The sequence below is a fragment of the Phoxinus phoxinus genome (genome assembly GCF_949152265.1).
Source record: "Phoxinus phoxinus genome assembly, chromosome: 3".
NCBI classification, from domain to species: domain Eukaryota; kingdom Metazoa; phylum Chordata; class Actinopteri; order Cypriniformes; family Leuciscidae; genus Phoxinus; species Phoxinus phoxinus.
Genome location: NC_136878.1, coordinates 23,578,008 through 23,602,836, shown reverse-complemented (window position 1 = coordinate 23,602,836; position 24,829 = coordinate 23,578,008). Strand labels below are relative to the sequence as shown.

Below are 24,829 nucleotides of genomic sequence, written 5' to 3'. Positions count from 1 at the left end.
AAGATTGTGGAGAAGGACCGATTCCAGACCTTGGGGGACCTGCGGAAGCAGTGGACTGAGTCTGGAGTCGAAACATCCAGAGCCACCGTGCACAGGCGTGTGCAGGAAATGGGCTACTGGTGCCGCATTCCCCAGGTCAAGCCACTTTTGAAACAGAAACAGCGGCAGAAGCACCTGACCTGGGCTACAGAGAAGCAGCACTGGACTGTTGCTCAGTGGTCCAAAGTACTTTTTTCGGATGAAAGCAAATTTTGCATGTCATTCGGAAATCAAGGTGCCAGAGTCTGGAGGAAGACTGGGGAGAAGGAAATGCCTGAAGTCCAGTGTCAAGTACCCACAGTCAGTGATGGTCTGGGGTGCCATGTCAGCTGCTGGTGTTGGTCCACTGTGTTTTATCAAGGGCAGGGTCAATGCAGCTAGCTATCAGGAGATTTTGGAGCACTTCATGCTTCCATCTGCTGAAAAGCTTTATGGAGATGAAGATTTCATTTTTCAGCACGACCTGCACCTGCTCACAGTGCCAAAACCATTGGTAAATGGTTTACTGACCATGGTATTACTGTGCTCAATTGGCCTGCCAACTCTCCTGACCTGAACCCCATAGAGAATCTGTGGGATAGTATGAAGATAAAGTTGAGATACACAAGGCCCAACACTCTGGATGAGCTTAAGGCTGCTATCGAAGCATCCTGGGCCTTCATAACACCTCAGCAGTGCCACAGACTGATTGCCTCCATGCCACGCTGCATTGAAGCAGTCATTTCTGCAAAAGGATTCCCGACCAAGTATTGAGTGCACAACTGAACAATTATTTGAAGGTTGACTTTTTTTGTATGAAAAACACTTTTCTTTTATTGGTCGGATGAAATATGCAATTTTTTTTAATTTTTGGTTTTTCTTTACTTTTTTGCCAAAATCATCAATATTAAAACAATAAAAGGCTTGAACTACTTCAGTTGTGTATAATGAATCTAAAATATCTGAAAGTCTAATGTTTATCAGTACATTACAGAAAATAATAAACTTTATCACAATATGCTAATTTTTTGAGAAGGACCTGTATATATAAAATGTTAATATCACTCTTACTATTTTTCTTACACAGTATTAATGGATCTTTATAAACATTTCAAGCTTCCTTTATATTTTAAGAATATATTTGCTGGTCTTTGATATAACATCTAGAAACCCTGCTCTACTCAAGTATGTGAACACAAATGTCATCAACTACGCAAGTTTGAATTTGTTGCGCATTCAACGTAACAAGTACGAGTTGTATTCTAAAATCTCTAGTTTATAAGCACAAGGACATTGACGGCTTGTGTTCTTTTAGCAGATTACACATTTATTTTTTGGATCTCAAAACTATTTTGGTCTGACCAAGGTCTCATATATTTGATTTCACCAATGATACACACTCTTTTAGATCTTACGAAGGAAATTTTGTTCTAGCAGCTAGAGTTTTATTCTGAGCTTCCTACTATCACCATTTATAGAATTACAATAAAGCATTTAAATGTATTTAACAATGTTTATAAACAATTGCTTTATGAAAACTTCTTATAAAATGTTCACACCAACATCTGTCCTTCCACAATTGTTTTTATTGTAAAGTTTTAGAGGCGGAGGGGTCCATCTTGCAGCATTTTTTTTTAAACACTGGATTTAAAACAAAACACAAATAAAACGGTTTACAAAACAAAAATAAGATCTGTACAAGTTCACACTTCATCTTAGAAAAATTCAGCCAAGCCCAGGGTTGTGATTGCAGCAGCCACACAGAGGACCGTTCTGGAAACAAATGAACAGCTGTAAATCAGCCAGTCTGTAATCAAAGCATTGTGGAATAGAAACACGTTGATGTGCGTGACGAGAGCAGTCCATTCATAGGCTCCGTCAGGCTGTGTTAAGAGATGACTGCAGAGGTCACAGGGTTCAAAGGGTCAGAGTTCAGTGTTTGCTCTTCTTGGTCTTTTTGTGCGAGCGATGTGGTGATCGGGACGAAGACCTCCAGGATTTGTGCTGTGGTGATGGTGATTTAGAGCGTTTTGACTTCCGTGGTGATCGGGATTTTGTTCTTCATGAAAGACAAAGAGTGAGGATAAATGAAGGGCTAAGCGCTAAGTGAAATCCACATGTACTTCTTATGGCGTAAACAAACATGACACAAAGTGACAAACAATTCAATCATGGTTTGTATTCTCACTAGCTGTGGCCACAGGACATTTGCGTAGCGCTGCTTCAAAATCACACTTCACAGAAATTAAATACACTACTGTTCAAAGTTTGGGGTTCTAAAGAAATACATAATTTTATTCAGCAAAGGATGCAAAGATATTTAAAATTTTACATCTTACATTTTTCATCAAATAATCCTGAAAAAGTATCAGAGTTTCAACAAAAATATTGAGCACAACTGTTTTCAACATTGATGATAATGTTTTTGAGCCCCAAATCCGCATATTAGAATGATTACAGAATGATCATGTGACACTGAAGACTAGAGTAATGATGCTGAAAATACAGCTTTGGCATCACAGGATAAATAACTTTTTTAAATAATTTTCAAATAGTAAACAGTTGTTTTAAAATGTAATATTTCACAACAAATTTTACTGTATCTTTGATTAAATAAATGCAGTCTTGGTGAGCACAACAGTCTTTACAACGTCTTTCAAAAACATTTAAAAAAATCATACCAACCCCAAACTTTTGAACGGTAGTGCATATTCTGATTGGCTGTAAATGTTTTTCAATCTTAGAGAGGACAGACACATTAGTTATAGTTGGAAACTTGATGCATCATGCCTGGTTTAACAACTGTGTGTGTGTATGTGTGTGTGTGTGTGTGTGTATACCTCTCTCTCCTCTCTTCTTTGTCTCGACTCCTTCCTCTACTCCTTTCTCGGTCCTCACTCTTTCTACTTTTCTCTTTTTCCCGTGTTTTACTTCTGTCTTCTTTATCTCTCCGCTCGTCTTTTTTGGACCGGTCTTTCGGTTTCTGTGAATATTTGTCTTTCTTTTCCTGGTCGTCCTTGTCAAACTCCTAAAGGAGGGACAGAAAAAAAAAGGAAAGAAATATTGAGTTTACTGATTTATCAGTTAAAGCAAAAGAGTTAAAGTTTTTTACCTTGGCTTGAAATATCAGTTTCAAAATCATTCTGATGGTACACTGACTTCTAATAAGGCAAATGACTTGTTTCCCACGCTCTCCAAATGTCTGTTCTGGGAGTGTGCCAGTTTGGTCAGCGGGTACAAAATTCCACGAAACGGGCAGATTGCTTTAGAGCAGTACATCACACAATACACCACATCAACATAGCTTTAGCAAAACAGTATTATCAGTACAGACATCTTAAACTCATTCACCATTTTCAATGTTGAGCTTACTCAGGGTTTATACTGTCCTGACGTAGTAAAATAAGTCAATTAATAAGCAATTGTCTGTCTTATGACTGAAGGGAGAAAAAACGACGTAAATCTGACAGCAGATTTCACCACCAGTTTTATTTATGAAAGATAGTGTTAATTTCATTAATGAAAAATGTTCGTTGACTACCCTTTTTTTCATAACTAAGATGAGATAAAGGCAATACAACACAGATGTTATTAAAAAATAACTGTGACAAAAAGACAAGACAAAAATGTACCGTAGTTAAAATTGTTTAAACTTTACCAAAAAAAAAAAAAAGAGGATACAAAATGTTACAGACTGTTTTTAACAAGCCTTCAATCAGAGATTTTCTCTTAAAAAGAAAACATTCTGCCCAGTGTTTTACTTAATCTTTGCAATCTGGAAACCATGCGCACACACTCTCTCTACACTTCGGAAGAAGCACAGATGATCTGAAAACACAGACAAACATGTAAGCTGGAGTTTAGCGATCTCCATTTAAGATATTCTGCTTAAAAGTGTCATTCAGTCAGTCTGTGTTGTCACGAGCCGCTTGTGCGGTTTGTAGCGACTAAATCTGCTATCAAAACCTCCTCAGTGATGAACTGTAATAAATCCAAACATGGATTGCAGAATAAATGCACTTACTACACACTACACTCTGTGTGGCAGTCTTCTTTGCTGTTGTTATAATTGAAAAACACGAATGTAATTTGGAATTATTTGAATTACTATTAGGAATTTCATGTTGAGAGAAGTTTCTTGTTTTACCAGTTTTCATAATGCAGAGAGTGTGGTGATTTATATGATAAATAGCCTATAATAACTCAAGAGTTGACATTCTCTTGATTTGTGCTTATAGGTGAAAGTGCAATCATTCTAATATGTAAAAGTAAAAAAAAAATTGTAATTATATTATTTGAATAAAATCATGATTTTCTATTTTAACCATTATACAGCATGACGAAAATGTGACTACATTTTCATTGACTAAAACTAAACCAAAACAGGACAAGGTTGACCAAATAAGAGAAAAACTAAAAAGTAAATTTCACAGGACTAAGACTTAGAAGAAAAAAAAGAAGAAGAAAAAAAGCTGACAAAAATGAACACTACTGAAAGACATAAGCTATAACTTTATCAGTGTCGTCTTTATCTCAGAGTTTTGTGAAGTCATCTAATAGACCTGTCTCAGGATAGCATGCAAGCTTTGCAAATCTATCTCTGTTAGATTGTAATAGTCTATACTGTCAATTTCACATGTATATTATGTGCAATGTGGCCTATTGTGTCACCAACATTCAATTCCACATACACATTAAAATGCTTAGCTCACTATGTATATATGAAAATGTGAGAGTAGTATTTCAGAAAAACTAAATTCTGTCATTCCTATGTTATTCCTTTTGTTACTGTTGTAATATTGCTCACTGTAATATTCTAATATCAGTCAACATGGTTCTGCTTGGCTTTTGAAATCATTTAGCTCGTCAACAAATGCACATGTACATCTATCCACTGTAATTCAGACAGTGGTATATTTACGAAAGTGAATTCCACTTAACTGTATGGGGCTAGGGTTAGTCACAAAAATACACAAAACTACATACGGTTGCTTTAAGGTTAAATACGTCGTACCACAATTCTGAGCTTTTGCATCTATAATATATGTAAACCTGGCTGATACCAAGGTCAGATGAGAAAATGTAAAAAAAAATGTCTCAAGGCTGGAATGCACTAAACAACCTTTGCCCCTATTCTGGAGGTCTGGAGGTACTGACACTAGTTTCTGAATGCTAGAGCCAGTCTTCACATTTGAGTTAACAGATTTAGCAAATAATCGGTTTAGTGTATGATGGGCACAGACTTCAGAGTTCAGAATACATCCAGTTAGATGATATCACACAAACATGCTTGATATTTTGAGTCGATTTTAGAACACACATTGTTTTTATTTGTTAATGATGATTTGTTCCGATTTAAAAAAAAAAAAAGTAGTGTATTAAAGTACCTTTAAGTGTGATGTGATATGTTTTGTATCATTATAGTACAACTACAACACTCTATTGAAAAATCAGCATCAGCACTACACTTATCTGTTTTTTTAACCCAAAATGTGTTGTTGCAGTTGATTATGTTTGAGAGTTGTGTGTACCTTCTGTAGCAGTCTGTTTCTGTAGTGTTGAACTTGCTGTTGGAGATTCACACTGGACTTCCTCTGTCGCTTACCCGACTCCAACTCATCCTGGAAATTCATCACCTTCACCTGCAATATGCACACACACACACTTTAATAGTGTCTGGGAACACAGTTAGCTTTAGAGCTACGTCCGTCTGTGAGTGTGTGGGAGGGAGAGAGCGAGACATGAAATACTGAGTGAGTGACTAACCTCCAGTTCTCGGAGACGTGTCCTTTTGGTTTCAGAAAGCTCAAAGTTTTTCAGAGAACTCTTAAACTCTGCCCCCTCGTACCTGCTGGGGCTGTCAGCTTCATCACTGCTGACATCAGAATCACCATTGTTCTCCTTTAGGCCACTGCATGAGAAAGAGAGGGCAGGAAACAATGAGGTCACCAAAACTGAAAAGAGTGGCATATTTTCAAATATTACCTCTTCATAAATCAATGTATATAGCCTAGATTTACTAAACAACTTTGCAAACGTACATCCATAAGTGAACAGTTTAATGGATAGTTCACACAAATAAGGTAATAAAAAAAAAAGCATGTGACTTCATGAGGCTGTTGAAATGATCCAATCATGTGAAAAAAAAAAAAAAAGATTCATCCAGTAATCACAGAAATATTAAAGTCAATTTAATGTCATCCGAAAGGCTCTTACCTTGAATTAATCTCAGTGTCTGAGTCATTCTTGGCTGAAAGAATGATAATAACAGTTTAAAAGGGTGCAGCAGTTGATAGGAACCAATATATTAGCCTGGATAGTCTGGAAAAAGCAGTTAATATAAATGATCATGTATTACTCTTCGTGTTGTGAGTCTACCTGAGGATTCTGAATCCACCTTCTCCCATTTGGATAGTGCGACAGTGGGTAAAGTCTTATCTGAGCCCTCATCAACTGGATCAGACACAGAAAAACAAGCACAGAAAGGAATTAAATAAAAATCAATGATGCAACAAAAGCAATACGAATATTGTATATTTTTGTTCAGATGAGGAAGAGGGCCATCTATAACATAAATGATTATTCACACTCACAATATTGTAATGAACAAGATAAACATCTAAAGAGCACAGCGCCTGACTACCTACATGGCACACCATCAATATCATCTATTGAGTTTCCTAGGGGAACACCGTCAATGTCGTCAACTGGTACACCATCTATAGAGGATGGATCCCAGGTCATAGGTGACCCATCAAGGTCATCAAGGGGAGTACCATCAATTTCAACTTTGTCTAGAGGAATACCATCCAACGGCGCTCCATCCAGATCAGGAGATTCGGGCTAGTGAACAGAACATATTACACATAGTTCACTATACAGATCATATACAGTTTAATTATAAAACATTTTTTTATCTATTGGCCATAGATCACCTCTGCTCTTTCAATGACTTCCTCTCCAGGTTTAATGAGTCCCAGGAATATATTCTGCAGTTGGATCAGGAAGGAGTCTGGATAAACTGCCCAGTCCTCCCACGCACGAAAACATCCCATGATCCTTTGCTGCAGAAAGAGAGAGATGTAAGAGAGAATTATAGTTGGGGAGTAGGATCACAGATATCTGCAGGGGAAGAACTCAAGACAGATGATGTGCAAGAACAGACTGTTCCCACCTTAAACTGCTCTGCCTGGAGTCGAGCCTGGATGTTCCGATACGCTTCACTGATGTCTCCAAATATCTGGGGCAGCTTTGTCTCAAAACTATTACACAGTAAAAAGAAAACACTTTCCATTAGAGACAACATTCAAGTTGCGATGTAACTGAAGTAGCGACAGACTTTTTTTTTCATATTGTGACGTACATTCAAGTGAAACAATTGAGATCTGAATGCAAGTTTGCTGTTAATCACAAGAAAGGGGCAGCCTAAGTTGACTAAATGATTGGGGAAGTCTGGTATATGTGATGAGAGAGAAGTTTGTTTTTTCACCGGAAAATATGACATTTTGATAAAAAATGACATGGTAAAAAAAAAAAAAAAAAAGGAATCATGCATGGATGAATGGTTCGTAATAAGATAAATTACATGCATTCAGAAAATAGTTTGATTTTCCATTTAATGCCAACCTTAGGACACAAAAAAACGTATTCATATCAATGTTGTAGGTCCAAAGCAATTATAAAAATGCAAAAACAGCACAAAAACAATCAAGAAAACATAAAATATGAAACATTTTGCACCACTGACTCACAATTTGCGGTAATATGATGCATTGGCCACTTTGGCACAGGAGTTGTAGAGGATGTCGGATATCAGGTAAAGTCTGGCAATCTGCAATACACAAGACATCAGACACAATGTCCAAAAGTGTGAACAAGGGCTATGCCTAGGGCTGGGTATAGTTAAAAAATGTTCAATATCAATACCGGTTCCTGAACGATACTGTTTTCGATACCAATTTTATGAAATTATCTTGAAAAAAACAAAACGTTGTTTTATTTTTTCAGTTTGTTTACTTTTTTTTTTTTACAGACTCAGACTCATATAGGCCACTGCGAGGTGGAATATATGCTTCGCGCTCAAGCGCACGGATAGCAATTGCCACAAAGCACTGTCAAAAGTAACCTAATGATTATGAATGTGTAGGGAAAAAAATAGCAAGGATACATTTTAATTATTTGTTAATAAACTAGTGTTTTCTGAGTGTTGGCTGATAAGATGAAGTTGCCTATAGAGAGAAATGCACCTTTCATTTGGATTAATATGAATATTATCATAATCAATATTATCATATCATAATCAAATAATTCTTTTTTTTAATATAAAAAATGTAATTTAAAAGTAGACTATATGCCAATTTCTCATGTCTGTGAGGCAAGTAGCCTATACGCGGAGTTTCGGTTTATTTGTGACACGCTACAGTTCTTCTTGCAGTCGAAAACGGAACAACTTTCTGCTCTTAAGTTTATTTTGTGCACTGTCAAGTGCTTCATCAGATTTGTCGTGTTGCTGGTCTTGGAAGAAATAATTTTGTCGCAAATATTGCATTGCGCGTTGTAAGCATCAAGCTTGGTGAAATGTTGCCACACTTTTGATCTTTTCCACATCTTTTCCATCTATTTACGCTTACATGTGCTTTGGGTTGGGACCATAGACTGTAAAAAAAAAAGATGGACGACGACGCCCCTTCACTCTCTTCCATTGGTGAGAACTGAAGCCGCCAGTGTCCTGATTTGGCGCTGACTTGAGTCTGCGCAGTAGCGATCTTGGGTCCAGACCTGCGCAGTAGTGAGCAGGAAGTAAAGCCGCGAAATCAACCCCCCGCCCTCACTCTCTGGGGTGAACCTGTCAATCATGACGTTACACCACCGTTTTTATAGCATCCCGTAACTAACTAAAACCAAACTTATTTTAAAAACAGACACTTGAACTTATATCAGCGTGATAAAAACGACTGCAAATGACAGAAACCACCTTTGGAAAAAAAATAATTTAAATTGTATAATTTACTTGTTTAGTTGGTCTCATGTCCCGTTGAATAAAATGGGGAGGCGGGGTTTATGACCTATACTAGGACCAGCCACCGGGGGGCGATCGAGATGTTTTGGCTTAACTTTTCAGGGCTTGTACGGCACGCTTGGTTGGGACGCTTACACACTACAGCCTCATGTTTGAGCCACGTCTCTGGGCGTAACCAGCGTAAATAGTGTTTTTCCTTGATGCCTTGCCACAGCCAATCATGCTGCATGCTTATTGGCTCACTGACATTGACGAGATAAAACCCTTAAGTATCGAAATTTGGTACCGGACGACAAGAGATTTTTTTGATACTCAATGGTCTTGAGGCAATTTGGTCGGTGCATAAAAAGTATCGAACTAGATACCCAGCCCTAGCTATGCCACAAATTTCAGTTATCTGTGAACTCCAACTGTGTACTAGTGTAAATGTGTGTGTACCTTCTTCTGCAGTGGTGTGTGCACTATAGACAGAGATTCAGTGATGCAGGAGACGACCTCCTCAGCAGCCTCTGCTCTCTCTAGGCAGAACAGCATTGCATCACCGATTTCATCTCTGCGAGGAGTCAGTCCTCTCAGCAGGGCTTCCAACCGCTCTCTGTGCCTGAGACATAACACACATTTTCAACATGTACATGAATTACGGGGCCAAAAGAATGTGGCCACAGGCCTATGTGCATTTTATTTCAAAGGAAAAATGTGCAAAAGAAAAGAGATGGCCTACTACATCTATTTTTGGAACACATCCTTACTCTGTCTTTAGTTGCCCTTTCTTTGGCTCTTCCTCTTGAGAAGGGAAGGAGATCTCTTCTATTTCCTCATCGCCATGGAGATATGGGTTAAGAAGTGGGGGCTTCCAAAGAGAGCCACCCCTAAACATTCTGAAAGGGGACGTTCTCCATTTATTTGGGTTTTCTCCCTTAGAGAAGGACAGAGGCACAGGGAAACAGTGTATAACAGTTTTCATATAGATATGCAAACATGGCATAATTTATCTTTGAGAGTAAAACTGTGTTTGGCCATGAAAGGCAGTAGCTCATTTACCTGTAGAATGGAGTAGAGCTTCCATCTGTAGTACACATGCTCCTGAGTCTTATTATCAAACAAAAACCTGCAACATTAACCAGACCAGGGTTGGATATGGCATTCAGAGGATTTTAGAAATCATTTGACCAAAAATACCTCATGTTTTACTTCATGTTCTAAACCTGAATAACTGTCTTTCTTCCATGGAGCACAAAAAGAGATATTTAGCAGAATGTCAATGCTAATCTTTTCCCAAAAAAAAAGTGAATGGTGGGTGACATCAATGATGCCAAATGTTATTGGTTCTCATAAAATTGAAATATGTGCATATTCAAATTGCACTAATGAGACCGTAAACACTTCTGAACTTCAATATCATGTGGCTTTGGAAGACTTGAATAAAGCGCACAAGTCATATAGACTGCTTCATGTCATCATGTTACCATTCACACTGAATGAAAAAGAGAAGCATGAACATCCTTCCTAATGTCTCCTTTTGGGATTTAGGGTAAAAAGAAAGTCATACTTGTTCAGACACGAGTAAATTATTTTGTGTGAAAGGTGAAGATGACGAATAGATACAAAACAATGCAAGCTATCAAAGTATAATAAAAGATCAAATATTCTATAACAAGCAGAATACTCCTCACATACCTGAATTCAGGGTTGTTCTTTTCCCGGTTCATGATGATGGCTTCAAACATGGGACCCTCTCTTACCACAAACTCAATCATTCTGTGTATCAAGCCCAGCAGGTTCCTATCAGCCACAAAAGAGATGGATGAGAGAATGAACAAGGGCACTCTCTTCTCATCCCCACCTTTCTCAATCACTCCATATAGTCCTTACAGCCTTACCATGTCAGTTCTATGTTTTTCTTCTTTCATTTTCACTGTCTGGCAGTTTGAAACTTGTATTTTGCTCTGAATTTTCTGTCCACTCCAAATCAGATTGTTTTCTGATGTTACCATGGCCCTATGAGACCGTTTAGGGAGTGTGTTTTGGTATTATGTTAGCTCCTGAGGTTCACAGAAAGGCCACTTTGTGACATTCTACACATTTTCACAGTAGCAATTACTGGGTATAAAATTATTATATGTTGTTTAAACCGCAACTGTGTTAACAGAATGGTGAAGTTGCTGATGTTGCTAAAGATGGGTAACCTCTAAGCATGTATATGTATCTGGAAGCGTATGAGCGATTGCCTTGGTTACGATCTAAGATCAGTGATGTATAACAGTATCTTTCCGATGATCTAACCACTGTGATGTAGGCGTCAGTCTACAGGTGAGTGTGTTTGTGTGTGTTTCAGTGGCAATGGTGTTTTAATAAATGGACAGAGAATGTGTACCTTTCTGGGGGGATTACCACTGTCACTACGGCCTCGGACAGAGTCTGTTCATGACGTCAAACCAAATGATGAAGATACAAAAATACAGTGAGTTTATATTTAAACAAACTGCAGAATATTCATGATTAATATCAGCAGCAGCAGCTAAACCTCTGGAAACATGCTCCGCAAACAGACGAGTTCATCTCACCGCTGTTTCTGGCTCTGTCTGGGGGACATTCTGTGTATTTTACACTTTGCTTCCTCCAACCTGTATGGCTTCACTAAGGTTATTGGCTTTTTTATTATTATTCCAGTTTAAAGTCGACATGAAATTGACCCTATTTACTATGTTAGCGCATATTCTTGTGGTGAACAATTAATCCGTGCAAGTTAATACACAAGAAAAAAATAGTTTGCCGTGGTAATCTTTAATCAAAATATGAAAAGTTACTTTCGGTCTGGAATGACGTTCCTGATGACGTTGGTTTGACGGCTTGGGTTGAAACCGCTTAACCACTCCCCTCAAACCGTTAGTCTGCTATGAGCAGAGATGGAGAGGAGGAGCGCTAAAGTAAAACCCTGCCCTCTGTTCAGAATTCCCTTTCACTTGGAATTACGTCACAACACTGGAGAAAAGTTGTTTGCAACTTCTAGTTCACGCAGACTTTAAAGCTTATACATTTAAACTGCCCACAGACAAATTAATAAAAAATGTGTCCTCACAAAGATACAATTGCCTATTATCTAAAACCCAAATAAACTTAAGGGAATTGAATATTGTTCCCCATGTTGAACTTGCAGATTTTTTTTTTTTTTTTGCTTTGTTGCTGCCAATGATGCTATATAAGACTTGGAAGGTTAGGATTTGACATACTTGATGACTCATCTCTGACACACCAATAGAAATGTGACCTGTAGAGACCAGCCAATCAACTTCAACAGATCTGTAACACATCTGTAAGTCTTAAGCCAGACAGGTTGGTCGGAATGAAGTGTCTCTTGTTACACAGGATGTCCCCCAGGCTAATGAACACCAATGAATTTACAACTGACCAACATTATTTCTCTACAGATTCCTGGTTTAATCTGCTTGTGATTCTTTGTCTGGTACAATATACATAACATTACTGTGCAAAAGTCTAAGACACATTAGTATTTTTAGCCAAAAAAAAGGGTTTTAAGACAGTTATTTATATCTTTTGCTGTTTGTATATTTCCAGACATTCCTTTTGCCATTATTGTAATAATCCAGTTTGTTGTTTTAGAAAAAGGAATGTCTGGAAAAGTAAACTGATATTTCCCACTAACACATTACAGCAAAAGATATAAATAACTGGCATAAAACCATTTTTTTTCTGGTAAAAATACTTGCCTAAGACTTTTGCACAGTAATGTATACGAGTCAAATCAAGCAACTTAAATTAGTCTAAATTGTTCCCACAACAGTGTGAATTCACACTGCGAGTTGATTTTGTAACTTTCCTCAAACAATAAAATAAGTTTCTCTGACAGTGCAGCTAAATGATGATCCCATCACATTTCTCTCTATATAATATTTACTGTCGTTCAAAAGTTTGGGGTCACTTCAGTTCAGTAATTCAGTAATTATTTTATTCAGCAAGGCCACAAAAAACAAATTTGGTCTAAAGTGACTGTAAAGTGGTTTATGATATTATACAAGGTTTCTATTTCAAATAAATGCTGAAAAATATTGTATGATGGTTTGCACAAAAATATTAAGCAGCACAACTGTTTTCAACATTGATAATAATAAGAAATGTTTGAGCTGCAAATCAGCATATTAGAATGATTTCTGAAGGATCATGTGACAGTAATTTCCCATCACAGATGTAAATTACATTTCAAAATATATCAAAATAGAAAACCGTCATTTCAAAGTGTAATAACCAAATAAATGCAGCCTTAATGAGCATAAGAGACTTTTTTCCCAAAAATCGTACCACCCGCAAACTTTTGAATGGCAGTGTAATTGTCTGATATTTTAAGAAAAATAACACCCAAAATATCTATCTATCTATCTATCTATCTATCTATCTATCTATCTATCTATCTATCTATCTATCTATCTATCTATCTATCTATCTATCTATCTTAATACTCAGCCATGATCTTTTGTATCAACCTAAAACCACCAGGAAAAAAAGAAAAAGGAATAAAAAATTTCTTTGACGACTTTTTAGCATTTAATGATAAACCTTTTGTTTACTCAGTAATGATTCATGCTCCCAGAATACTTTTCCAGCAGAAAAAAAACTTTAATAAAGACCTTGACTTCAGCATACCAAACTCTACTACACCAGGAGACAGTGTGTGTGGTTACCTTGTAAAAGTCTTCCTGTGAGCGACTGCGTGGTTTGGTGAAGTCATTTCTAAAGCGGTCTCTGGGTTGGGCGTTGAATGGCAGTCCAGAGGGTGGAGGGGGGGCAGTGGTCTTCAGCACCCCGATTGGGGTGTAAAGAGGTTGCGGAGGAATACGTACTGCCTTCCCCCAACCCAGTTTCATTTCAAAACCCATTACTGTTTTACCTGCAATACAAAGACACCAGAGCTCAAAGGTCAAAACTGTCCAATACCTCTTTTGCAGGTTGCAGTCTGATGTTTCATTTACACTGGTTTGAGGATTGAGGATGTCTCACCGTCCAGCGCAGCCAGAGCACGCTCTGCATCTTTCCGTGTCATGAAAGCAACAAAACCACGGTTTGTGACTCTCGTTCTCTCCTCATCAGTGCGAGGCCACATGATCTTTACACTGGCCAGAGGACCGTATTTTCCAAACTCCTTACAGAGCATCTCCTCTGTCATCTAATGAGAGTAAAAGCTTAGTACATAAGTACAAAACACCTGTGTAATTACAAGAGCGCCATATGGTCACTGTTATGCAGTCTGTTAAAGCAAAACCATGTGCGGTGGTCTCTTCTCACCTTGGGGTTGATGCAGCCGATGTACAGGTTTGTTGTGTTTGGCACTGCAGGATCATCATCAAATACTGCAAATACAATCAGAAAAGGGGGTTTTAGGCTTCCTTCCACTGGGTTTGTAAAGTGAAACATGTGGTGTAGAATTGTCAGAATTACTTGATCTTCGTGTCAGAGGTAAATCCAGATCTGGGTACACTCCTCCAGAGTCCCCTTTCTTTCTTTTGTATCGCTCCTCTCTTTCCTCCTGTATTCTGAATGGCAGATTGAATAAAGAACGCTTTTTAGCTACAATTTTGTAACACTCTTTAAAGTCACAGGGGAATGGAAGTAGCGACAGATCTTTTCTACTGGATTGTGACACATCCGAGTGACACAGATTATTGAAAAAAAAAAAAAAGAATGTAAGGCGGGTTGGTTGTTGATTGGATTTTGAGATATGGGCGTTGAGCTAAAAAAAATGAATGCTTGTGTTAATGCTTTAATGCAATAATGCTTGTGTTGTGTTCTTGTGGTCGATTGTGGAGTGGCAGGGTTTAAGTCTGTCACAAGAGAGAAGTCGTTTTCACCAGACGTTCCAGTAATGTATGAAACATGGATGAATCGTTCACAATAACATCATGCATTTAGAAAACAGATAAAGTGACATTTTAGTTAATGGAGACAGATATACATTTCCTTGGCTTTTTGTTTGAGATGACCAAGACAGAAAAAATGAAGTAAAACCATGAAAGAAACACTGACTGTTTTAATTCCTCTTTAAAAAGCTCCAGATTACTCTTCTTCTTCTCCTCCGTTTTCTTTTTAGCTGCCTAGAATGGAAAAACAACAATGATGTTATGCTTAATAATGTATTTTGTGATTTACAGAAAAATGGATCTTGTAATCTATACTGATTATGATGATCTTCTCATCTTGTTACTTCTGACTAAATCTTACCTCTCAATATGGAGGATATTAAGCTCATCTGATTACAGTAGACAGAAGCTCACTTACAGCTTTTTTAACTTCTGAGTGTTGAACAGGTGAGGCATTCTGAGGTGGAGAATTGAATTTAGAGGCGGGTCTGTAGAGTTTGCTCTTCTTCACCTCTGCGGCTTCTTCCTCTGAGAGGTGAACAACAAACACATACAATAGTAACTCTCTCCTTCTTCCATTTTAACTAACAGCTTGGATCTATATTTTTTAGTAGCCTACAACTACAACTTTTTCCTGCAAGCAACATATAAGCATCATACTAAAACACAAAGCAGTCAGTAACTATGGTTACACTGGTTTACGTTTCAAACTACTGATATCTAGAGACACACATGCTCAAAACACCCAATGAAGAGACTTACAGTAACAGTAGAGACCATATTTTATATTTCGGAAATCTGAGCAGTGTTCCTATTGTTAACTAAAACTACAACTAAAACGATTAAAAATATATTCTGGTAATTGAAATTAACCTAACATGAGTATTAGATAACATAAAGAGTAAAATAATTTAAATGAAAATTAGATATGTTGCCTAACTGAATCAAAATAAATTGAAGTTAAAGTTCTAAAAACTGAACTAAATATAAATTAAAGCTAAAAATAAATATAAAAAATATGTCAAAAGCACTTAAAAGAAAACTGAATATAATAAAGGCTAATTCAAAATATGAATAGACACTAGTATCATACTGAACATGAATCAGAGACTTGCAGAAATGCACAACAGCTCACCTTTAGTTGCATTGACAATGCCTCCTCGTACAAATGTCTTCACTCCACTTTTGTCATTGGTGTCAAAAGAAGCTAAAAATTCCTCAAAGACTTCAGCAGCTTTCTCCTCCTCCTGGAAAAAGCGAGACAAACAGATGCCGGGAATATTTTTAAATAAAAATATTGTATTTCCTCTCAATTAGGCCTATCTTTTTTTTTTTAACTAAGCACTACTACTCTGGCCTACAGAGCACATGGCATGCAGTGTTTGGCATGCCAAAAATTAAGAATTCATTCCCATATTTGCTCCATTGTTTTGGTTAAATCATGGTCACCTTGTACTAATTAATTTCCTTGTTTTAATTTAAAGTAAAGGTATAGCCTTCCGTAAAGGAAACGCTGTTGAACGTGGATTGGACCGAGCACCACAATGCACTTGTAGCCAATCAGCAGTAGGGGGCGTATGCACTCATGACGGTGGAGGAGAGATAAAGAGCAAGAGGGGGATTTGAAGGAAGACCGTAGAAAGAGAGATGGCTGAGAGACATTACAAAAGAGAAAAGGTCAGAGGAATATCTCTAGAAAATGAAGGGTAGAGCAAGAGCTTTAGGACCCGCATTAATATTAGAAAAGCTTTCCAGTGCTGGAGATGTTCAGCAAGGCCTGAAAACAGACGCTGCATTTTTTTCAGCTCCATAAGTGAGTAACATTGGTGAGCACAGAACTAAGATATGCTGTTGTTGTAATGTTAGCTATAGTAACAGGACAGTTTTGAGTGTCATTGTTTGTCTGGAGCTGGTGTGCTGCTGGTGACAGGTGCTGCAATAAATTCTTGCTTGTAAAGCCTACTCTTGTGTACTGTATGTTAATTTTTTGTTCTTCCTTGCTGTTTGTTCATCAGCTTGGCTTTATTTTTCACGAAACATTATTTTGCTTCACTTCAGCTATGATTAAGAGACATCCACTCATGCACTGTGTGTTCGTGCATTATGGGGGCAGAGCAGTGAAGGGAGGAGTGTGTTTGTTGGGGATGATTTCAAATATCAAGTGTTTTTCAGAAATGGCTTACTGCACTGTAAATCCCAGTCACAATTAAACCAAAGCGATGGAACTAATTAATAAAACATTGCCACTAATTTGATATCTATTTTTTCTTCTGCATGTCATGTGCAGGGCTCCACAGTCCGCACTGACCTTCTCAAATGCTGAATGTTTATTGACTATCAAACACATTTCGATGACAAAAACTTACCTTTTTCTTCATTTCCTCCTGTTCTCTTTTTGTTAGTGTCCTCTTCACCCCCACTGATTTCCCTTTTTTGTCTGCCATGTCAACTCTCTAAAAAAACAACAGAAATGTATTGTAACTCTCAAATGTATTGTAGATCACTGTAAAGGCGTATATTCAATCATGCAACCATTTATTCAGGATTGGGGGGACTACATATAACAATTTCAGAAAAAAAGTATTCTCGTGGTTATACTAGTCTGAATGTTGGGGGTGAAGACCCTGCATACCTGACCTAAATGAAAACATTTCTGAAAATAAGAATTAAATTGTTTTTACTCCATCAATATGTCCTCTTGGTCTAAACTGAGGACAGCATGATGCAGGACTGGTGAAGATGCAAAGCAACTTTAAAAGATGCTGGATTATAAACCCTACCTTTTTATGAGACAATATCACTGCACACCAAGACATATTAAAACACATTGTTTGTGTATGATTCATAATGGCACTATTTAGTTCTATAAGTTATAACATTATCTTTGAATAGTCATAGACCTGCTGTTGGTGGTGTCTCCATAACTCAATCTGCGACTGTTTCCTAACCTAGCGAGCTGCCAACCTAGAGAGCATTTGTGGGCATCACAGACGCCGGCAGTCTCCCAAAAAGCTTTCTAGGTGGGAAGCTCACCAGGTTGGAGTAGACAGCCTGTTTGTGTAAATTAGCGTTATGGCTAACACGTCTAGTCCTCCGGGCCTCCTTTATACCTCAGACAACCTTTTGCTGTCAACTGCTTTAACGCCGCTGGAGGATGTAAAATGAAAATGAAGCTGCAACCAGGTACACATCTGTAAACAGTCTATATAGTGACTTACACAGCTCTTGCGTTGCAAAAACGAAACCGTTCGTTTGTTGTTAATCCGCCATTTTGAATTCTACTAGAAATGGAAATAGCGGAAAAGTGACGTCGCGTTGCAAACACCAATCAGAGCTCAAAACGCCTCATTCTGCGACTGCAGTGGATCTCCTGTGACTTCTAAAAGTTTAAAAATCGAAAATATGCCCGTGTAATATAATAATTAATTTATATAAAAGACTGTCCTAGAGTAACGTTACAAATACGTTCTTATTAATTGAAAATTGATTTATAGATGGCAAGAACATGAACAGGCTGAAGTAATGACCTGAGGTTATTCATTGCTCAGTGCAGAATTGACCGTAAGCTTATATGAGGCTGTCATCAGCCACGATAACATCTAGTGAGATCAGATAACCCATCTAATATGACAGAACATCATATAATTAATCCATTGTTAATACTTGCTCATGTGCTATTGTTTTCCCATGAAAACAATATGATGTTTTCCCATAAATGATGAAAGGGTGGATGAAAATGGTACAAAAGACTAACAGCATGGGATGGGAATATTGTTAAAACAAATTAATTAGAGAAGGAATACTATGAAGGTAAATGAGTAGCAAAACTCGAGAGCACGTAGATGTGAATTTGAGAACTTGTACAATAAATATTTGTACTTGTATGCTCAAATTTACACTCACAGCTCTGATGTGAAAACCTGTAAAATAAAAATCTGAAGTTGAATGTTGAAATTTGTACTCGCAGAGAATAGTCACAAACCTGTATTCTGAATTTGAAGCTGCAGACAAGTAGTCACTATTACTAGGCGCCAGCCAATAGAACGGCTCCTTTAAACACCCCCGCTCCCGCCCGCGCCCCTTCTCTCGCGCCTCTGAGTTGCAAGTGCACAAGTCAGTTCTCTTACGAGAGGTTCTCTCGTACTGCGTACTGAAAGTACGCACCGGGTAAAGTCTCTTTGCTCGAGATATTGAAGCCAAAATTTATCCTTAAATTTCCATATCTTGTAAACGCAGTGCAGCAGCAGTCAGACCTAGAGCGGGCAATCTAGCGCGCTCATTGGCTGCTCCGCGGCAACTGCTGCAGCCTACCACTGAGCCCCTGGCGTGACGTCACGCCCAATGAGGACGCTTCGCGCCCTCACGCGGCCAAGCCCGCCAAAATGGGAGTGGCTTAGCGTATATAAGGGGCAGTTCAGGCTGCTAACACTCGATTTTAATCTCTTCAGCGACGCTCTACGCTTCGCTGACCTCCGAGAGAAGCCGCCGCCGTCGAATCCAGCGACCAGCCAGCTTAGGACAGCGCCTGAGGAAGCCGGCCGTCTTCGCCACCTTCAGCCGTCCGTGCCAGCTACGCTATCCGGCGTCATATCCTTTTTATGTCTATGATATAATGTATTTTCCTCTCCGTGCGTTCGCCGCTGCAACGCACGTGTCTAAAAGAGCACGAGGTGTTTGTTTCAAAATGCCTCGTTTTTCCCGCTCAGCGACGGAGACCGCCATCTTCTGCGCTCTCCGCCTGAGACAGGACCACGCAGCCCTCGCTCTGTCTTCAAGAGGCTGCGTTCACTGCGAGGAACTGCCAATGTCGACCCGCGCAACAGAAGTGCCGCCCCCAGAGAACCCCCCCCCCGACACGCAGCTGCCGGCCTCGGCCCTCACTGCTGTCGCCTCAAGGGATGAGGTGGACGGAGAACCATCGATGATGGCTGCTTTTGGGATACAAATTCCCCCAGTGAAGAAGCGGTCGCAGCGCACTTCTGCCCGCCATCCGCAAGATGGCGCTCAAGGTCTGCCCTCCCGCTAAGGCCTGCAACGGACCTTCTTCGCAGCGACGACAGATCGCGCTCTGACAGCCGCCACAAGCCGCCTCCCCCCCGGGGACCCCGGCCCAAGATCGCGTTGAAACCTGAGCCGCGAAGTCCTCCTAGCAGCCGCACGGAGGAGAAGATGCGCGAGTCCCGCCGCGGCCGGACCGCCATCAAACCTAACGTTACCCGCTCTGCCAGTCCCCTTAGCTAAGGCTACTGCAGTAGTGTATACCGCAGCCAACGAGCCAGTTGCTTAACCCGCTCGCCTGCACACAGACGCCGTTTCCACGGCGACCCAGATAAATCTCATAAAGAGTGTAATGTCTGTTTTTCCGGCTCACGCCGACGGTGTTTTCAAGTGTAGAAGATGTGCCCACGCCACTGTGTTCACCCTACACATAAGCACGATCCCCCCCGGTGTCCCTCACTGTCACAGAGCCCACTCACATAAGCGGGCACGCGCCGCTCGAGTGTTAGACGTAGGATATGTGCCCACGTTACAGTGCCCACACCTACTCACTGCCCGCTCTGTTACACAGTTATTCCAGGGGACGAAAGCTTTAACAGTCGTGTTGTGAACGTAAGCCCTGTGACCGTTCACGAGCACTCACACTCACTGATAATGCTGCAGCCCGGCGCCGCTCACGCGCCCCGCCGTTCTCGCCACAGAATGATTCCGTACAAAGCGATCGAATCATTGGGTGTGTAATGCAGCCGGCCGCCCTATACAGACATCGAGAGCGCGCGCGCCTCGCTGATACCTCCGCTACAGTTTCTCGACCCCACGCAGTGCGGCGATCGGAACGCGGAGACCTTTGTTTACCGGCCGTGTTGTGAACGTAAGCCCTGTGACTGCTTACGAGCACTCACACTTACTGATACACACTGTAAGCTAACGCCGCTCACGCGCTTTGCTGTTCGCGCCACAAAATGTTCTCCGTCCAAAGCGGCCGAGTCATTGAATGTGAAACAGCCGGCCGCCCTATACAGACATCGAGAGCGCGCGCGCCTCGCTGATACCTCCGCTACAGTTTCTCGACCCCCGCGCAGTGCGGCGATCGGAATGCGGATACCATTGTATAACCGGCTGTGTTGTCAGCGTAAGCCATGTGAGCGCTCACGAGCACTCACACTTACTGATAAACACTGTAACCCCGGCGCCGCTCACGCGCCCCGCTGTTCTCGCCACATAATGTTCTCCGTCCAAAGCGATCGAGTCATTAGGTGTAATGCAGCCGGCTGCCGCTGTCAGCGAGCCACCTTATTCAGACATCGAGAGCGCGCGCGCGCGCCTCGCTGATACCTCCGCTACAGTCTCTCGACCCCGCGCAGTGCGGCGATCGGAACGCGGATACCATTGTATAACCGGCTGTGTTGTGAATGTGAGCCCTGTGAGCGCTCACGCTTACTAACAAACACTGTACCCCCAACACCGCTCACGCGCACCGCTGTTCGCGCCACAAATTGTTCTCCGTCCCTAGCGACCGAGCTACTGAATGTGAAACAGCAGGATGCTGCCGTCAGCGAGCAGCATTACTCAGCCAACGAGGGCGCGCGCGCCGCGCTGATACCTCCGTTTCAGTTTCTTGAGCCCGCGCAGTGCGGCGCTCAGAACACGGAGACCATTCTGCCCCTAGCTATGCGTGCGAAAGCATGGGAAGCGATCCCGGGCGTGTCAGAATGGGTGCTGAATGTTGTAAGACAGGGCTATACACTGCAGTTCGCTCGCCGTCCCCCGCGCTTCCGAGCCCGTACAGTGACGAGCGTGAACCCAGAAGTAGCACACCTACTTCGCGCAGAAATAGCAAAACTGTTATGCAAGGGGGCGATAGAGCCGGTACGTCCTTCTATGAGCGAGTCAGGCTTTTACAGCCGTTATTTTCTCGTGCCCAAGAAGGACGGAGCGCTCAGACCTATATTAGATCTGAGACATTTGAACAAAGCTCTTATGAAAAGACCGTTCAAAATGATCACGACCAGACAAATCCTCGCGCAAATTCGCCCGAGGGACTGGTTCATTTCTCTCGATCTGAAAGACGCGTGCTTTCAGATTCAGATCATACCCCGTCACAGGCCATTCTTGAGATTCGCCTTCGACGGTCAGGTATATCAGTACACCGTCCTGCCGTTCGGCCTGTCTTTAGCACCCCGTACATTTACGAAGTGCATGGACGCGGCGCTCGCTCCCCTGAGGCGTCAGGGGATGCGAATATTGAACTATCTGGACGATTGGCTGATTTTAGCACAATCAGAGGCGGAACTAGTGTCTCACAGAGCTGTGCTACTCAGTCATCTGGAAAACCTGGGTCTCACGGTCAATTGGACCAAGAGCTCACTGCTGCCCCGTCAGTCAGCTTCCTTTCTGGGAATACAGCTCGACACAGTGGCAATGACGGCTCGCTTGTCAACACAGCGCGCGCGCCGTGTTCAGCGTTTGGCCGCATCTTTCCAGAAAGACAAAGTGTTTCCCCTGAAAACGTTTCAGAGATTGCTGGGCTTTATGGCCTCAGCCGCAGCAGTGCTCCGGCTAGGTCTATTGCGTATGCGCCCCCTGCAACGATGGCTCAACGCTCGTGTACACCACCGAGCGTGGGCTTCCGGCGGTTACCGAATCAGAGTGACTCAGAGCTGTGTTTCAGCTCTGCAGCCCTGGCTTGTGACCGACTGGTATCAGCGGGGAGTTATGATGGGAACTGTCTCGTACCGAAAAGTTATCTCGACGGACGCTTCCAACCTCGGTTGGGGCGGGATATTCGAGGGCAGACCGGTCTTTGGCCTATGGTCAGACACGGAGAAGCTCCTCCATATAAACTGTCTGGAGATGATAGCGGTCGAGTACACTGTGAAACACTTCCTCCCTTTTCTGCGGGGCCACCACGTACTGGTTCGAACGGACAACATGTCTGTGGTATCGTACGTGAACCGCCAGGGCGGTGTCAGATCCAGGGCACTCTGCGATCTGGCGAACGCCTCCTCGTCTGGGCTCAGCACCACGTGCGCTCGCTCAGAGCCACGCATGTGCCAGGACGCCTGAACGACGGACCGGACAGACTGTCCAGGAACAACGTTCCCCTCGGGGAATGGTCCCTGCACCCTCAGTCAGTCCAGTTATTGTGGCACCGCTTCGGCAAGGCGGAAGTCGACCTATTCGCGTCGACAGACAACGCCCATTGCCTAAGGTTCTTTTCAAAGAACGAGGACGCTCTGGCCCAGACATGGCCCAGATGCCCGTTATACGCGTTCCCTCCGGTCTCATTGTTACCACAAGTAATCAAGAGAATCAGGGAAATGCGTCACTCGGTGCTCCTCATAGCCCCCCGATGGGAGAACCAGACATGGTTCTCGGAGTTGGTGCGGCTGTCAGACTCAGCCCCATGGCCGATCCCGGTGAGGAAAGACCTCCTTTCCCAAGCCGGCGGATCGATTTGGCATCCTCATCCAGAGCTATGGTCTCTGCATGCATGGATAATCAATGGGTACCCGTTGTTTTGCCAGAAGGGGTCGTGAACACGATCACGCAATCTAGAGCCCCCTCTACCAGGCGGCTTTATGCGTCTAAATGGTCGGTGTTTACTAAATGGTGCACGGACAAGGGCTTACAGCCTCAAACGTGCGGAGTCTCGTGGGTGCTTTGCTTCCTTCAAGAGATGTTGGAAAGGGGCAGGTCCCCCTCCACGCTCAAAGTATATGTCGCGGCCATCGCAGCGTTCGCCGAGTCGACGCTCGGCCAGGCGATAGGAAGGAATGAGCTCATCATCCGCTTCCTTAGAGGAGCCAGGAGGATGAATCCCCCACGGCCCCCCTCGGTTCCTTTCTGGGATCTTTCCCTGGTCCTAGAGGCCCTGAAAGCACATCCCTTCGAACCGCTTCACTCTGTGGATTTGAAGTACCTCGCGCTCAAAACCGTGTTTCTGATCGCTCTTGCATCAGTTAAACGTGTGGGTGACTTGCACGCGCTCTCTGTGAGTGCTACGTGCCTCGAGTTTGGACCTAATGACTCTAAAGTCATCCTTAAACCGAGACATGGTTATGTCCCCAAAGCGATCGGTACCCCGTTCAGAGCACAGATCATTTCGCTCTCAGCTTTGCCGGCATCAGACAACGAGGTCGATACGAACCTCCTTTGTCCTGTCAGAGCACTGAGAATTTACGTCACGCGCTCCGCCGCCTTCAGGCGCTCGGAGCAGCTTTTTGTTTCGTTCGGTGGGCGCACCAAAGGTCTCGCCGCCTCGAAACACAGCCTATCCAGATGGATAGTGGACGCTATTGCTGCAGCTTACGCGTCAAAAGACCTGCAATGCCCCTTGGGCGTTAGGGCTCATTCCACCAGAGGCATGGCCTCGTCGTGGGCTTGGTCCAGCGGGATTTCTATTCATGACATTTGTACGGCGGCAGGCTGGGCCTCCCCGTCTACATTTGTTAGGTTCTACAACCTAGAAGTCCCCGCCTTGCAGGCTAGACTCCTTTCAGTCTGAAAAAAAAAAAAAAAAAAGTCCTAGCGACTCACTTGTGAACTGCGCTACAAGGGTAGATGTGTTCAAATATAAGACCGGCAGTGCCGCTCTGTATGTATATCCCCTCATATAGTGCTTATGTACAGGTGCGAGCCCACTCTGTTGGCCACCTAATTTCACTTATCCATGTCCCCCGGGGCGTTCCCCCCTGGGATTCATATAGTGACTGCTTAAGCGCACACGGCGTTTACAAGGGGTTCCCGGTGCGTACTTTCAGTACGCAGTACGAGAGAACCTCTCGTAAGAGAACGTACTCGGTTACTTACGTAACCTCGGTTCTCTCTAGAAGAGGGAACGAGTACTGCGTTCCCTGCCGTGTCGCGCTTCGAGCTCATTTCGCTTCAGCGATCAAAATCGAGTGTTAGCAGCCTGAACTGC

The 24,829-nt window shown here is 42.0% G+C and overlaps 1 protein-coding gene and 1 long non-coding RNA gene across 2 annotated transcripts in view; one reads left to right on the top strand and one right to left on the bottom strand.

The window, feature by feature from the left end:
• Nucleotides 1–24,829, top strand: part of LOC306996212 — a 1,114,438-nt gene that overhangs the window by 25,787 nt on the left and 1,063,822 nt on the right. The window lies entirely within an intron of this gene.
• LOC306995259 (U2 snRNP-associated SURP motif-containing protein) lies at nucleotides 1,585–18,264 on the bottom strand. The gene is made up of 24 exons (XM_079606717.1): nucleotides 18,126–18,264; nucleotides 17,274–17,360; nucleotides 16,043–16,154; nucleotides 15,326–15,435; nucleotides 15,074–15,141; nucleotides 14,489–14,583; nucleotides 14,336–14,400; nucleotides 14,051–14,216; nucleotides 13,735–13,940; nucleotides 11,412–11,455; nucleotides 10,715–10,819; nucleotides 10,079–10,145; nucleotides 9,787–9,953; nucleotides 9,476–9,638; nucleotides 7,770–7,849; nucleotides 7,193–7,280; nucleotides 6,954–7,082; nucleotides 6,666–6,861; nucleotides 6,397–6,471; nucleotides 6,235–6,268; nucleotides 5,785–5,929; nucleotides 5,550–5,660; nucleotides 2,859–3,046; nucleotides 1,585–2,077 (listed from the first exon to the last, which is right to left on the bottom strand). The coding sequence occupies exons 2-24, from the start codon at nucleotides 17,349–17,351 to the stop codon at nucleotides 1,951–1,953; spliced, it is 2,619 nt and encodes an 872-aa protein (XP_079462843.1). The 5' UTR covers nucleotides 17,352–17,360; nucleotides 18,126–18,264; the 3' UTR covers nucleotides 1,585–1,950.